We start from the raw sequence: 13086 nt of genomic DNA, 5'->3' as shown, positions 1-13086 counted from the left end.
CGGACAATTATGAACCGTGATCAACCGGCTGCGAATGGTACCGCCGCACGGGTCCTATCCTGAAAGCGATCCGCGATGGAGACAGGGGAGCAGAGAGTGCGGCGAGTATTGATAGCTTCGTAAGCGCTGTGTTCTCGCCGCTCAGTTCGCGTTGAAGGGAGACGCAGTGCGAAGGTGAATTCGCGCTGCTGCGGGCCCTATCTTGAAAGCGATCGTCATACGGGACGGACAGACGGGCTGACGGTTTTTCTCGTTGGGTAATCATAGAAATGCTTACGCATTTACAAATTATTAAATTCGTGTTGTGTAGCTCTCGACGCTGCGGGACTAAAACGTCCACCGTTCCCGAACGTGCGGTACTTAAATGACATCGTTGATGTATACAGTCAAGCTCACTGTAGTTGAAGTATGCATTGGAGGGAGCATTCTGCAGCGCTGTCAAAGTTGTACACCCATAGGAGGCGTCGTAGGATATAGGTGGCGTCGTACGATGATTTACCGCAATTAGCTGACACTTATGGTAGCAAAAAATTATTCTTAACAGCAAATCTGGTACATTTGGTATTTACTAATAGCTCAGAATCAATAAAATTGATAGAAAGTTTATTTGTTATTTGGTTATGGCAACAACAAAATTCGATTAAACCGAAACAAGTTATCTATAGTAAGGATGCTGTTGTAACGAAGAAGAGCAGAGGCGCTGCCGTCGCGAGCACAGTGAAAAATAATCCGAATAGCTCGATTTTGTAAGTGCTTAAGGGATGAAAGATCGTACTGATAAGTACTTCCCTATGATACGATGCCATAACTGATATGAGTATGAATGAAGGCGAAGTAAAGACAAAGAAGGGTCAGATGAGAAAAATATGAGCGTGCTTTAAGCAATGCACGAATGCCGAATTTTGCCATTCTTTCTAATATGCGCAATATGGTTAAAGAACTTAAGGTTAGTATCGAGGTGAACGCCAAGGAAAGATACACTATAACTGACACAAATCAAATGCGAGTCAGTTGTGATGCGTTGTAATGAGGGTAACTTACGTTGAGGTGATTTAAAAACCACAAAGTTAGATTTATTTGGATAAATAAGTAAATAATTTTCGGAACACCGCTTAGACACGCTACAGAGAACAGTATTTAATTTGGTAGTGACAGTGTTAATATATGTATAAGCAAAGGACATAGCCTTATCGTCAACATATAACACGCATTGAACCACGTTTATACTGTCAGGAAGGTTATTGATGTAAAGTAAAAAAAAAAAAGTAATGGACCAAGTAATATGAGCTTTGAGGCACCCCTTGGTTAGTTGTTTTAGTAGCGGAGGAAGAGCCTGAAATGTATTCTGTGTGCTTTCTCTTCTGCAGGTAACTTTTTCATCCATCAGCGATATCCAGACGTCCACGCAGTGTGGACACCGACTCTTGACGGGTCCAAAAAAAGGCCACAGCCCCGCCATTACCTGGCAGCCTGAGCTAAGGATGAAAGGGGGCCCCCATCCAATGCTGGTGGTTTGCCACGAGGCAACCCTCCTCCCCCCCTCCCATCCATCAGTGCCTATATGCTTCAAGGGTTAATTGCGAAGACATATCCTGGGGACCCGAAGACAGCTATGGCACATAATCGCTATTCATGCTGCTTTTTATTGTATCTGGCTGGTATGTTACGAACATACCTTGTCAGGCTCTTACCTTTTGTATTGGCGCCATCTTTCCGTTGAAAAGAAATAAACTTTCACTTTCACTTTCATTAAAAAAATTATTTAAGAATCACGGTTAGATGCCAAAAGCTGCACCTCCATGTACGTGGAAGAAGAATCCACATTCCTCATGTTTGCTATGGGAAAAACTGGGTTTCATTGCCTAAACGAGGAGGTGAAGATGGAACTACGTGTAGTACACTGCCATGTTCCTGCTGCATCCTGGATTTTCAAGCAGTCTCAAAGAATTCGATACACACTTTGAGATTGCTTTCCGCCATCTGTGACAACACGAAAGATTAGATCAATTTAGAGACAAGATTGTTGAGAGTGGATTTCAAGTACACGAGCAAACCACTTTCGTATGGTTCCACATGCATAGTATTTCATATGCAGGATGAATATTTTGTGTAGTCCATTCCGAGTGAAATTAAAAAAAGAGATTGAATGCAATGTACAATATATTCTACAAGGAGTCTTGGTAGGCTATAGACTCGCCGAATTGACCACATTTTGACCTGTATAAATGTTGCAAGTCAGCCGAACAAAGTTCAAAGGTACGCTGAAGAGCAACGCTAATTTGATTTATTCTGGTGAAACCCTTTTCACTTTTCATTTTCTTCGAGACTCAATTCGCATTTGCCCGTCGGAGAAGGGTCGGTTATTAGCAAAGCGACAAACTGAAGGGCAGTTCCTCCTGTTTAATTTAGCGCCAAATATATTGGTGTGTTTGGCCCGATTTAGTTCAGAAAACAAAACAGTTTGCAAAACGCCTTTTGTGCCTTCGGAATGCAATATAATCATTATTTATTGATAAATTACTGGTACCGAGTGGACGCTCAGGACGTCACGAACGAGGAGTTTCTGCAACTTCTCGACTAACTGACACTGAACCACGGTGCACTGAATTAAAGGGAAGCTGAAACACTTTTCGAAAAAAATGAGTTCCCTGCGGCATTCTACAGTTTTGGGGTTATTGAACGCGAATATCTAGTTTAGAAAGGGTGGAAACAAACGCTAGCGGCTGTTATATATACAGCGGTTAGAATTGAAAAGTGAGAAGGTATCAGCACGCAAACTATTTTAGATATTTGTCTTTCACGACATACACAAAACAAAGCCTGGCGTCGCATTAACAGAGTGAAGGATCAGTGGCGGCAATTATGTGAGGTAAGTAATTCAACCTCGTGTGTGAATTTTATGAGGTTGAATGCTTGGTGGGCTTTTAAGGTTGCATAGGTGAGCGTGTCCTCCTGAACTACTGTGTCGATGGTACTAGCAGGCTTTCTTCTGTTATAATGTTTTACATCTTGAGAACTATGTCTTTAGAAATAGTTTAACCGAGCAATAATAAGTCTTGACATAGAATGTTTTGCAGCCTAAACCTGAACAATCTTTTTGAGTAAGAATAACATTTAAAATTTAAAAGAAGGTATACGTAAAAAGTCGGCACTGGGAAGAGAACGCCTAACTTCAATACATGTCGCGACTCGCTAGCAAGCCTAGTGTTAGTGAACTACAAATACAGCGCAGGTGCGGTGGCTATAGCAGGATTTTCGCGTCGTGAGCTGCCGCGAGCGTCTGCTTCTCTCTGCTTCTCATCGCTCGCAGCAGCAGCGCCACTTTTTTTTCTCAAAAATTGTCATAATTGTTTTTTTAGTTTACTACAATGAAGAGTAAACAAATTATTAATATTTTGTCAAAGGTAAGTTGACAAATAAGAGGTTTTTTATTCGAGTTACGTCGACGATGACACATACTAGTGATGTCGATGAGGTGTGACTGGACCGGACTCATACCGGACTAGTTACGGTTCCGCGTGCTGATCCACGGTTCACAGGTTCACAGTGAAGTTTCGGGCCAGCAGTGATCCTCGACGCTAACTCCTTGCCTTTTGCTTGTGAAAGAGAAGGGAACTACTTCAGCTACACCTGCGTCGAGTTTTTACCATGGCGGTATGACTGCAAAAAGTTTCTCAAATAGCGCTTGCTACTGCCCTGTCGGCTACTCGTTGCATGTCCAAATTGGGAGTTGTCTTGGGAGCGTCATGTGCGTGTCCGCTGCTGACACAGGTTTGCGGACGCATGTGATCGGAGAGGTCACTAATTTCTGTGCTTATTACCTCTTTGGAATCGCTTGCGAAGCAGTCTCTTTATAAGTCGACCAGCGATTTTCGCGGCTTACTCATTATTGGGCTCCTTGCAACGTATCACGAAGCTGAAACCAGAAAAGCGATAATCTCACGATCGCCTCACTATCTTGTTTCCTCTTGTTGTGTGTCGTGGAAACTATCTCCTCTATGGTCGCGATCTGACACTAAGTAAACAGAGTCCGGCTCCTCAAAAAAGTGTGCTCCGCGTAGGAAAAGAGAGAGAGAGAGAGACAGAGAAACTATCTGGGTCGATATGCTTCACCTGTGTTGTGTACAAATACCGTTCGCGCGTTTCTCACTTCGACGAGGAGAATGATTTGATATACCCTGTAGTTAAACAGTCTTCTGTTTCACTTCTTTTTACAGAACCCCAATGAAGACACGCAGTGGAACGACGTTCTTAGGCAAAAGGGGATCCTGCCGCCCAAGGAAGAAGCGGAGAAGGCTTTTACTGAGGACGAAATAGTGAACATCGTAGAATCAACAGTTAGAGAAAAACTCAATGGTGAAAGTCTAGCTGTACATGGGAGTGAATGCTAACAGCAGTGGTGGCACACAGTTGTTGAGCAGCTTGGTGGTTCTTGAAGTACCATGAAGTGGCGCCTTCCTGAGCTCTCAGAAGTACTTTGACAGGGCTGGGGGGTACAGCATGAGTGTATGGTGTATGCTTGCGCTGCTAAGGGAACGCTGTGATAAGAAGGCACACACAGATATCATAGCTACACACAGAGACACTGTCACGTAAAGACGAGAAAGGTGGAAGGCCTGCATTCATTTCATGCTTCATGTGTCACCTTATCAGTGCAATAATACACCAAATAATCTTAATCAGCTTGTTCCTCACGGCGTTTTTCGTTGTTGTCTTATATTTTGATAGTTACCTACTACCTAAAACATTCCAAAGTTATTTTTTCGGAAGGAAGGAATGCCGAAGTAAGAGTGGAATTGTTGTAAATTATTACTCCTGTTCAACATTTCACAAGCTGCTAAAGAAAAAGTGAGTGCCAGCATATCCGTTACATTTGACTGAGTAGTTACAGGTAATAAGAGTGCACATTTGGCAACAGGGAGTTGCATGCTGCATTTGCAGCTTATCCAAATTAATTCAACATTTTTGAAGTATTATTCCTCGTATAATTTCTTATCTACTTGAAACTTTTCACTTTTAAAGGTTCTCACCAAAATCTCACACTTCTGGTTTCTCATTGACTTTGCTGTATGCAGGTGCCGAAAAGGCAATGGAAGACATGACCCTGGAAGAACTTGAAGAACTTGAGGATGAAGAAGATGAGAGAGTGCTTCTGGAATACAGGTATCATGTCCTGACCTAACCTTTGGAGCATTTAGTGCTCTTGTAACATGCTGTAGAGGCTGCAGACAATTGCATCTGTGGGCATTATGAAATATGCTTAAGACTGAGCTGTTGATTTTTAGGTGTTTGAGCGCCCAGGAAGCCACCCGTATAATGTGTGTTTCTGAACATGTGTATAGAAAAAGGAGACAGCTTAAGAGCATGCAAGTGTTTTGCTCCTCTATATGGTAGCAACCATTTCTCACTCATTCTGCCTTTTCATTTGTGGTTACCCTTGGCACCAATACATCTATGTGGACTTTCAAAATGCTTACTCCTTTTAGTTGAGGGCCATCATATGCATGAATGGCCTGATCTTTAAGGCTGCCCATGGTAGAAAAATAGAGATGGAAGTGCAAACAATGCTAGCAAAATTAGAACTGGCTGCTTAATTTGTCTTAAACATTTCATGTTATTAAGTCCTTAACTGGGGAGTGCCTCTACAGATGCACGACTCTCTTACTGCATTGAAAAGTGTTATTCAAAAGAAGCATATTTCTATTCAAGCAGAATACGGGCTACCATGTGTAAAAAAGAAGTTGTGAGTGGTGGTGAAATGTTTGTTTTCCAGATGGCGCCACTTTGCTTTTGTAGCCATCAAAGTTGAAGGGAGCGCGTAGGTAGGGAGCGCGTCTGTAGACCCACAACTTTCTGTGTTTGCGAACTTGATTTTGGTGTGAATTGTGCCAGACTTCAAAACACAGACTCTGCGAAGAGGCAGAAAGCTTTGACAGACAGCAAAATTTTGGTGTTGCTGGAGCTGAGTGACGGCTGACAACGAATACGTAATGGAGCTCGACAGTGACTTTCACAGCGAAAGTAGCTACAGAGTAGACAAGAACGACTTGGAGGAGCCAGTCACGTGAATTCCAAAGAATGGCATGGCACTGAAGCCACAAGAACTTGGTTTGTTCTTCAAGAAAGTTCTGGGATGAACTGTGATACTTATTGCCTTGTGTGCTGCGCTGTACTTCAAATTTCTCACACAAGCTTCTTAAGTGAAAAGGAACAAAATGCATTGTTAAATAACTATAATTATTGGTTGCATATCAATCCTTGTAAAAAAAGCTTTTTTTTTTTGCTTGAAACAAAATTTCAAAAAATGCACGCCGCCAAGGGTAGTCGTTATTGAGCAAACAAATCCTCATTAAAGAGGTTAATTTGCTCCCTCACCTTCAGTCATCAAATGTGCATCTATCGCTTCTTTTGCTAGAAAATTATTTATTTTTCTTTCGAACAATGCTGTATTCAGAGCTCATAAGCCGTGCTTAGAAATGTGTAAACTGAAGCCATAAGCCTGGACCTTACAGCAAGACTGTGGTTTCATGGGAAGCATCTTGACATTGTTGCCAGCAGCTGCCAACAGGCTTTCCATATTGTGCTTGTTGGAACAACATGTATTATGAACAGCATGTATTATGAACAGTAGTATTATGTTACAGCATGTTAGATGCTGTAACATAATGTACGTGCACAATATTTGCAATTTTATACATTTCTGCTGTAAGTTAAAGGGCCTCTCACCAGGCCACATAGCAAATTTCGGTTATATGCTGGAAGTTGTTACACGCCTTCTAGGAAGTGTTCTGCCGTAAAAATTCTTCAAATTGGTTCACTAACAGCCGAGATAGAAATATTTCAGTGCCGCAAACCCATTATTTCAGGAGGTGAGGCCACCTCCAAGAGAAACACTCTCTCCACTTGCACCGTCTAGCCTCCTCAAGCGAAATTCCTTCCCTGCGTTCTCCCATGCCGAACCTCGAGGATCGCATGATGTATACGTCACAGGCCCCGCCTTCATTCTTTTTCCATTGCTTTTTTGCTGCGCAGCACACTTCCGCTGACGGCGTCGTGTGTGAGCTGTTGTGTTTCACTCATTTCGCGCAGTGCTCGATTGTGCGCGCTGTCCACGCAAACTTCTGACTAGCGGTATAAGTCAGTGCTACATGAATACTGAGGTAGACACAAGCAGATCACAGAGCATGATCGCGCATGACTACATGACATGGGAACAAGCAGATGAAACAGAAGTACATCTCTCTTGCCGCGGGGCAAAGTAAAACAAAAACATGCAGACATTCGGTTTGTGTGTTTTGTTATATCTCTAAACTTTATTTCATCTATTGAAGCAATGTATTGCACAAATAACAGATGTTGCCTTGAATAATTGTCCAAATCACATGCCACTGAGTGACGTGACAGCACTGCCATGTACGTAGGCGCGCTTGTGCGATAGGCATAGACTTTCCAGCTGGGAGTGTGGCGCCCGCGAGGAGAACGGCAAACAGCGTTTGGTTTGAAATTTCAGCTCTTTCTGTGCCGCATAGCAATGTAATGCTTAGAAGACAGGATCATTAGTGTGTATTGTATGGACGGCGCTTGTCAGCTCAAAATGGCCACACCTGGTGAGGAGCCCTTTAAAGCTAGATCGTCCCTGTGTTGGTGTAACTTGATGTAACATTTTCAGTTGCAGAGCACTAGCAGCAATGGTAGAGCGCTAAATGTGCTCCTGTGATAGCATTGAGTGGTCAAAACATCCTGGTTCACTGCTTTTGCCGTTACAGTTTGCAAGGAAGCACGCACTTTATTTTTTCACTTATTTGAGAAGCTTATTGAATCTGTCACAAAAAATGACAAGGGTGATCTCTTCTTTATTCTTTAGTATCAAAACTCTTGGCACATCCTTAATAGCAAGCTAGAGTGTACTTTTATACATACTGCAACATACTGATCAAGCAAGTGCCCCTACTTTAGCGAGAAGGAGAATCGAGCGGTTACATTTTTGGTACATACAGCCACATAAAGCTGACAGACAATGAAACCAATGCATAGGGGAAATTACTTGTTGCTTTAATTAAAATGTGGAAATGGTAAGATACAGGAAAATGAAAGTGGACGAAAAAACAACTTGCTGCTGGTGGGAGCCAAACCCGCATTTTCTGCCTCATGTATGAGGTGACCCACAAATTGAGTTAAAGCAACAGCTGTTATCTGCCACTTTCTTGGGTACTTATGCATGGGTAAATGATCTGACCCTGTAAAGGTTACCCAGCGTCATCCATGCGCATGACATCTGAAGTAGAATGTTCTTGTAACCACGGGCGTCACATAGTGTGAGAACTAAGAGCATACGAACTGGCCCATAAACACTTGTATGCTACCTGAAGGCATCAATGCTGCCAAAGTTGAGACTCTCGCTGTGCAATGAACAAGAGAAAGGGAAATGAAGGGTTCAATATTCAGTAGACCACTACTTAGCCCATTTGCTGCCACCTGCAGCATGTGGACACGTGGGCCTTATGTACAGTGTTTTTTATCAAAAGCAGCAGTATGCTATACGCTCATCTTTCTTAGTGCTGTGAGCACCTAGGTGAAATATTTGGTGGGAAAATTATGAAAGGTTAATTTATTTACATGTGGGACTCATTCAGATTTTACTCTGTGTAGTTTTTGATGTCACAGGCATCTTATTGTGTGAAAAATTTTAAAACACTCGGGCATGTGCCGTCTTCATCTGGTGAATCCGAGTCACACCTACCATCAGATTCACTTTCTTCTTCAGAAGAAGGCTAAGAGAAAATACTGTCATCGCAAGGCTTGTAATCGCTGTCACTATTGAAGCGAAAATCCAGTATTTCATGCTTGGAAAGAGCCGACGAGGGTGGTGATGTGGGCTTGTTCATAGATCTTGACTTAAGGTGGTTGAGCACAGGGAAACACGAGGACAGAAGAAGGCACATTGAATGCGCAGGCACTGTGCGTTCAATGTGACTTATTTTATCGTCGTGTTTACCTGTGCTCAACCACCTTTAGTCAGAGAGAGCCCGCCGGCCACCAGATGCTGCCATATCTTCGGCCACTCTAAATGATGAAAAAACAACCAAAAACATACAAAAGTGCTTTCAAGCAACACAGGTAACTATTGCCATCTAATAGTAACCTATCTAATGATATTCAAACATATATCACTAAGCTTCGAGAAACACAATATGCGGCTGCCCTGCGATTTGCCAGCTTCAGTAATATTGCCACGGCAGATGTGCCCAGTGATGTGCCGCATTGGGCAGCAAATTGGTTAAAGTAATTTTCAACGTCATTTCTGATTACAGTCATTTTCTGATTGATTGAGTTAGGCAGTTTAACGTCCCTGAGGAACACAGGGGCTATAATAGACATTGTAGCAGAAAACCCCACCTTAATTTTGCCTACCTTTTGTCATTAGCACTCGCTGCTTGGTATGCAGGCATTTCCGCATTCCACTTTCGTTGGAAGTGCAGCCGTGATGGCCAGGAATGTATCCTATGATCTCATGCTCAGCAGCATAATGCTAAAGCCATTGAGTCACCATGGTGGGTGATTGCCATTTGCTGACATAGCAAATACTCACGGCCAATTCTAATGGACTGTAAAGATAAAATAATTACAAGCAAGTGCTCACATATACGTACTTGTGCATTTTACTCAGGCAAAAGGTATGCCTTCACATTATGAAAGCCTGACATTTTCTTAATCAGGCCACTGTAATGTTATGCATAGTGCATTTTTAATTAATTCACACAACTTCCTCATCAGAAATATATGTTTCACTCTCTTCCAGGCAGAAGCGTCTTGCGGAGATACAGGCTACAATGCAAAAGTCTCGATATGGTGACGTTCGGGACATCTCTGCAGACGACTATGTGGAACAGGTGAACAAGGCTGGCGAAGGAGTTTGGGTCGTTCTCCATCTCTACAAACCTGGGTAAGTGCTTTGCACACACAGTATAAGAATATGAAGGCCCCAAGCGCTTCACTTTCAGTGAAGCACTTGGGACCTTCAAAATCCTTTGTTATACGGATTACTTCGTTGTAGTGACCGTGCATCATACCACTCCCAACAGAGTAGGCTAGCACATTCAGCAAAAAAAAAATTATGAATTCTAGAGATGCTTATTGAAAAAATTTGCAAATTTTCTTCTGTACATTTTATACTCTGGAGTGTGTAACTACAGCCAACCTGATGGTGTTGAGCTTAATTGCATGGTTCACAGTGAAACCCAGAGTGACACAAGGTACAGCTGCAGAATGTTGAATGCTGCCATTGACTCCATTCATCTGCAGGCGCTTTACTGCTGTCTTCATCAGCATTTGCTTTCTTCCCGTCCTGGATGGCTTCGACAGTAACATCGGTCATCAGTTCTGAGCAGATCAATACGGCAGTGTACTTTTCTCTGCACTCTTTGTTGTGTCAACTGGCGCTTCCTATTCACACTGCAACACAGTGGCAGCTATGAAGAGTAGTGGCAACGCCATTATGTGCGTTCATCGTGAAGCTCACACAGTATGCTGTCGAGGATGGGGACATCAGGGAACCAACCGTTGGAGACATCTAAATTTCTTCTTTCTACAGGCAAATTCGTTGTACTGGTCTCCGCTCTAGAAGCGTTCACAATACATATGAAAATAGGAGTTCAGCCGGGACGTACAAATCCTTCGTTATGCAGGTCATTTTGTCATTGAGGCATTCCCTGTAGATGCATTCGACGGTATTAGGTGTTAGCGGTATGCTACCCACACACAGTTATTCTTGTCCCTTGTCTGAGTTTCTGAGCTATGTCTTCTTCTTTTGTTGGTGGCAGCTTATTTTGAATAAGCTTTTACACTGTTCTCAAAAAGTTTACTTACCTTCAGGCTGCACCTAATGTGGCAGTGAGAATGTATTAGATTCAGTAATGTCTTATTCGTCCTGTAATGTGTTTAAGTGTGTGTGCCATATGTTGCAAATGTGTGCCTTGAAAAATGCTGTTTTACACATGGTGCGCCAGAAAATAGCCATGAAATACATTTCAGGTCACTCATAACATTAAAGACACCATTCAACACTTTCCTAACACAGTAAATGAACTTTTGCAGTGGCCAGACAATGCCGTCATGAAAACTTTAAAGCCGAACCTTGTTCTTTTAGATGCAGCATGGTGCATACAGTTTTGCTCAAAGGACTTGGCTACCTTTCTTGCAACTTACTAAAATGCCTGCCACCTTCCATGCTTATTATGACAGTGCATGAAACACTGTGACTGTTGGCTGCATTTTTAAATGGTGGTACTAATTATGCCTTCACTAGGAGCAAAAACACTGAGAAGTGTTATCATTGCTTAATTATACTTTTAAAGATAGTATTTATGCTATTTGCATCAAAAAGGAAAATTAATGGCCTTAATTTGTGACTTATAATCATGAGTCAGTTGACTGCTTAAAGGGGTACTGAACCACTTTTTATTGAAGTGGAGAGAGGCATTAGAAATTAAAATAAACTATTTCATAAATACTTTTCCGCAAAGAGTACTTCAGTGCATTTAGCAGAAGCTGCGTTATTGGCAGTCAAACACGTGCTTTGCGATGCTTCCGCTCCTTCTTCAATGCCTTGCACTGCCAAGACTACCACGGAGCGGGGCATGCCCGCAACACTCCGCCTACTGAACGTCACCATGGCATGCAGTTCAAATTTGATTTTGGATGTTAACGTAGGTGCCACTACTTCCGATTTTGGCACCTACAATGTGCCAAACATAAGCCAAACGTGCTTGTCTTCTGCGAGTCACAGTATGCTTGCCCAATGGACTCGTTATGGCAACCGCGGGGGCTGCGGTATCTACGCTACGTAGCAGACTGCAGCTGCAAGCAACTGTAGTGTGTATACGCAGTGTTTGCTTTGTGCAGGACAGGGCTTCATTGCATGCTTGCACTCATATGCTCCAGTCTGACCGTGCTACGTGGTGCAGACTGGCTTCATCCTTCCCCAGTTTGACTGACGGCTAGTGCTACATCGAACTTGTGCATTTTTGAAGCACTGTCAATAAGTCTGCCCAGCATCTAACCAGGAGTGGCCAGGAGTCAGCGCGCCGGCAACATGGGTATGGTTGGACCTTAAGTTCCGCACGGTTCGGTGCTAGTTGAACGTTCAAAACTACGCGGGCAGCAGTGGTTGAGCGTGAGTAGACAACAGTCGGCTTCTTCTGGCAGTGCATAATTATCACTGAAATTCAAAAGTACATTGGCGCTTATTTCAGCCTGTTTATTAAACTTCATCAATAAATATACACAGTAATAGTACGAACAAGTGCACTGATCCAAACACCCTTCTTGATTGACATCAGCTATTGGCCAATAGCAGCCACATATGAGAATCTGATATATTACGAAAAGCATCCAGGAAAGAGTGAGGAACAGGCTTCTGTTGAAAAGAGAGTGTTTAAGAGAAAGGTGATTTCGCGTTATGCTTGCGAGCTCAACGCGCCGCTCACGACTGCAAAACTTGGCTGAGAAGTTCACAGCTGCATATGCTATCCACGGACTAGGTTTTTTCATCAAGCCTGAGGGGTGGTTCAGGACCCCTTAATGTTCTCGAATTGTGCTATCTCCTCCATGATGCACAATGCTGTCATTACTAAAGCTTCTCTTGGGGGCTATCAATTGTATGTCTGCACGCTCAAGTGTCTTTTGTGTCCATGAATTGTGATCAAATGCTGTGGAATAGTCTCAGCATAAACAGAGCTGTTGAAATTTCTTGTTTTCGTAGCAGAGTGTGTTACATGGGCTGTGCTGAACACATTCTCTGCTTGGGTGTGAAGCAGGACGAATTCTTCTTCAATTGCGAAGCTTTCTTTTCGAGGAACCCGTGTGGGTTTCCTTTGTAGCACTTAGCTACATTTGGGTGGATGTCTCATTTTCTCTTTAATAATTACTTCTCTCCACCTTGCGGGTTTCCGCAGAACTATTACCTCAAACTCTTGCCTTTGCTTCCGAGTTCTTGATAAATTCGACTTCACCGGCCATCTGCTAGCCGCCTGGTTAGCTCAGATGGTAGAGCAGTTGTTCCAGAATGCGGTGGTCCCGAGTTCGAGT

The 13086-nt window shown here is 42.9% G+C and overlaps 1 protein-coding gene across 1 annotated transcript in view; it reads left to right on the top strand.

Moving 5' to 3' along the window:
- The first annotated feature begins 3477 nt into the window (after positions 1-3477).
- viaf (viral IAP-associated factor) overlaps positions 3478-13086 on the top strand; it is a 29373-nt gene continuing 19764 nt past the window's right edge. The window contains exons 1-4 of the mRNA XM_055076215.1: positions 3478-3654; positions 4218-4356; positions 5076-5163; positions 9800-9943. Coding sequence (XP_054932190.1) covers positions 3649-3654; positions 4218-4356; positions 5076-5163; positions 9800-9943 — 377 coding nt within the window. The 5' untranslated portion in view covers positions 3478-3648. The remainder of the gene's footprint in view (positions 3655-4217; positions 4357-5075; positions 5164-9799; positions 9944-13086) is intronic.

This window comes from Dermacentor andersoni, chromosome 2, assembly GCF_023375885.2.
Source record: "Dermacentor andersoni chromosome 2, qqDerAnde1_hic_scaffold, whole genome shotgun sequence".
Lineage (NCBI taxonomy): Eukaryota > Metazoa > Arthropoda > Arachnida > Ixodida > Ixodidae > Dermacentor > Dermacentor andersoni.
Note: the sequence above shows the minus strand (reverse complement) of the source record. Positions and strands in the feature narration are given on the sequence as shown.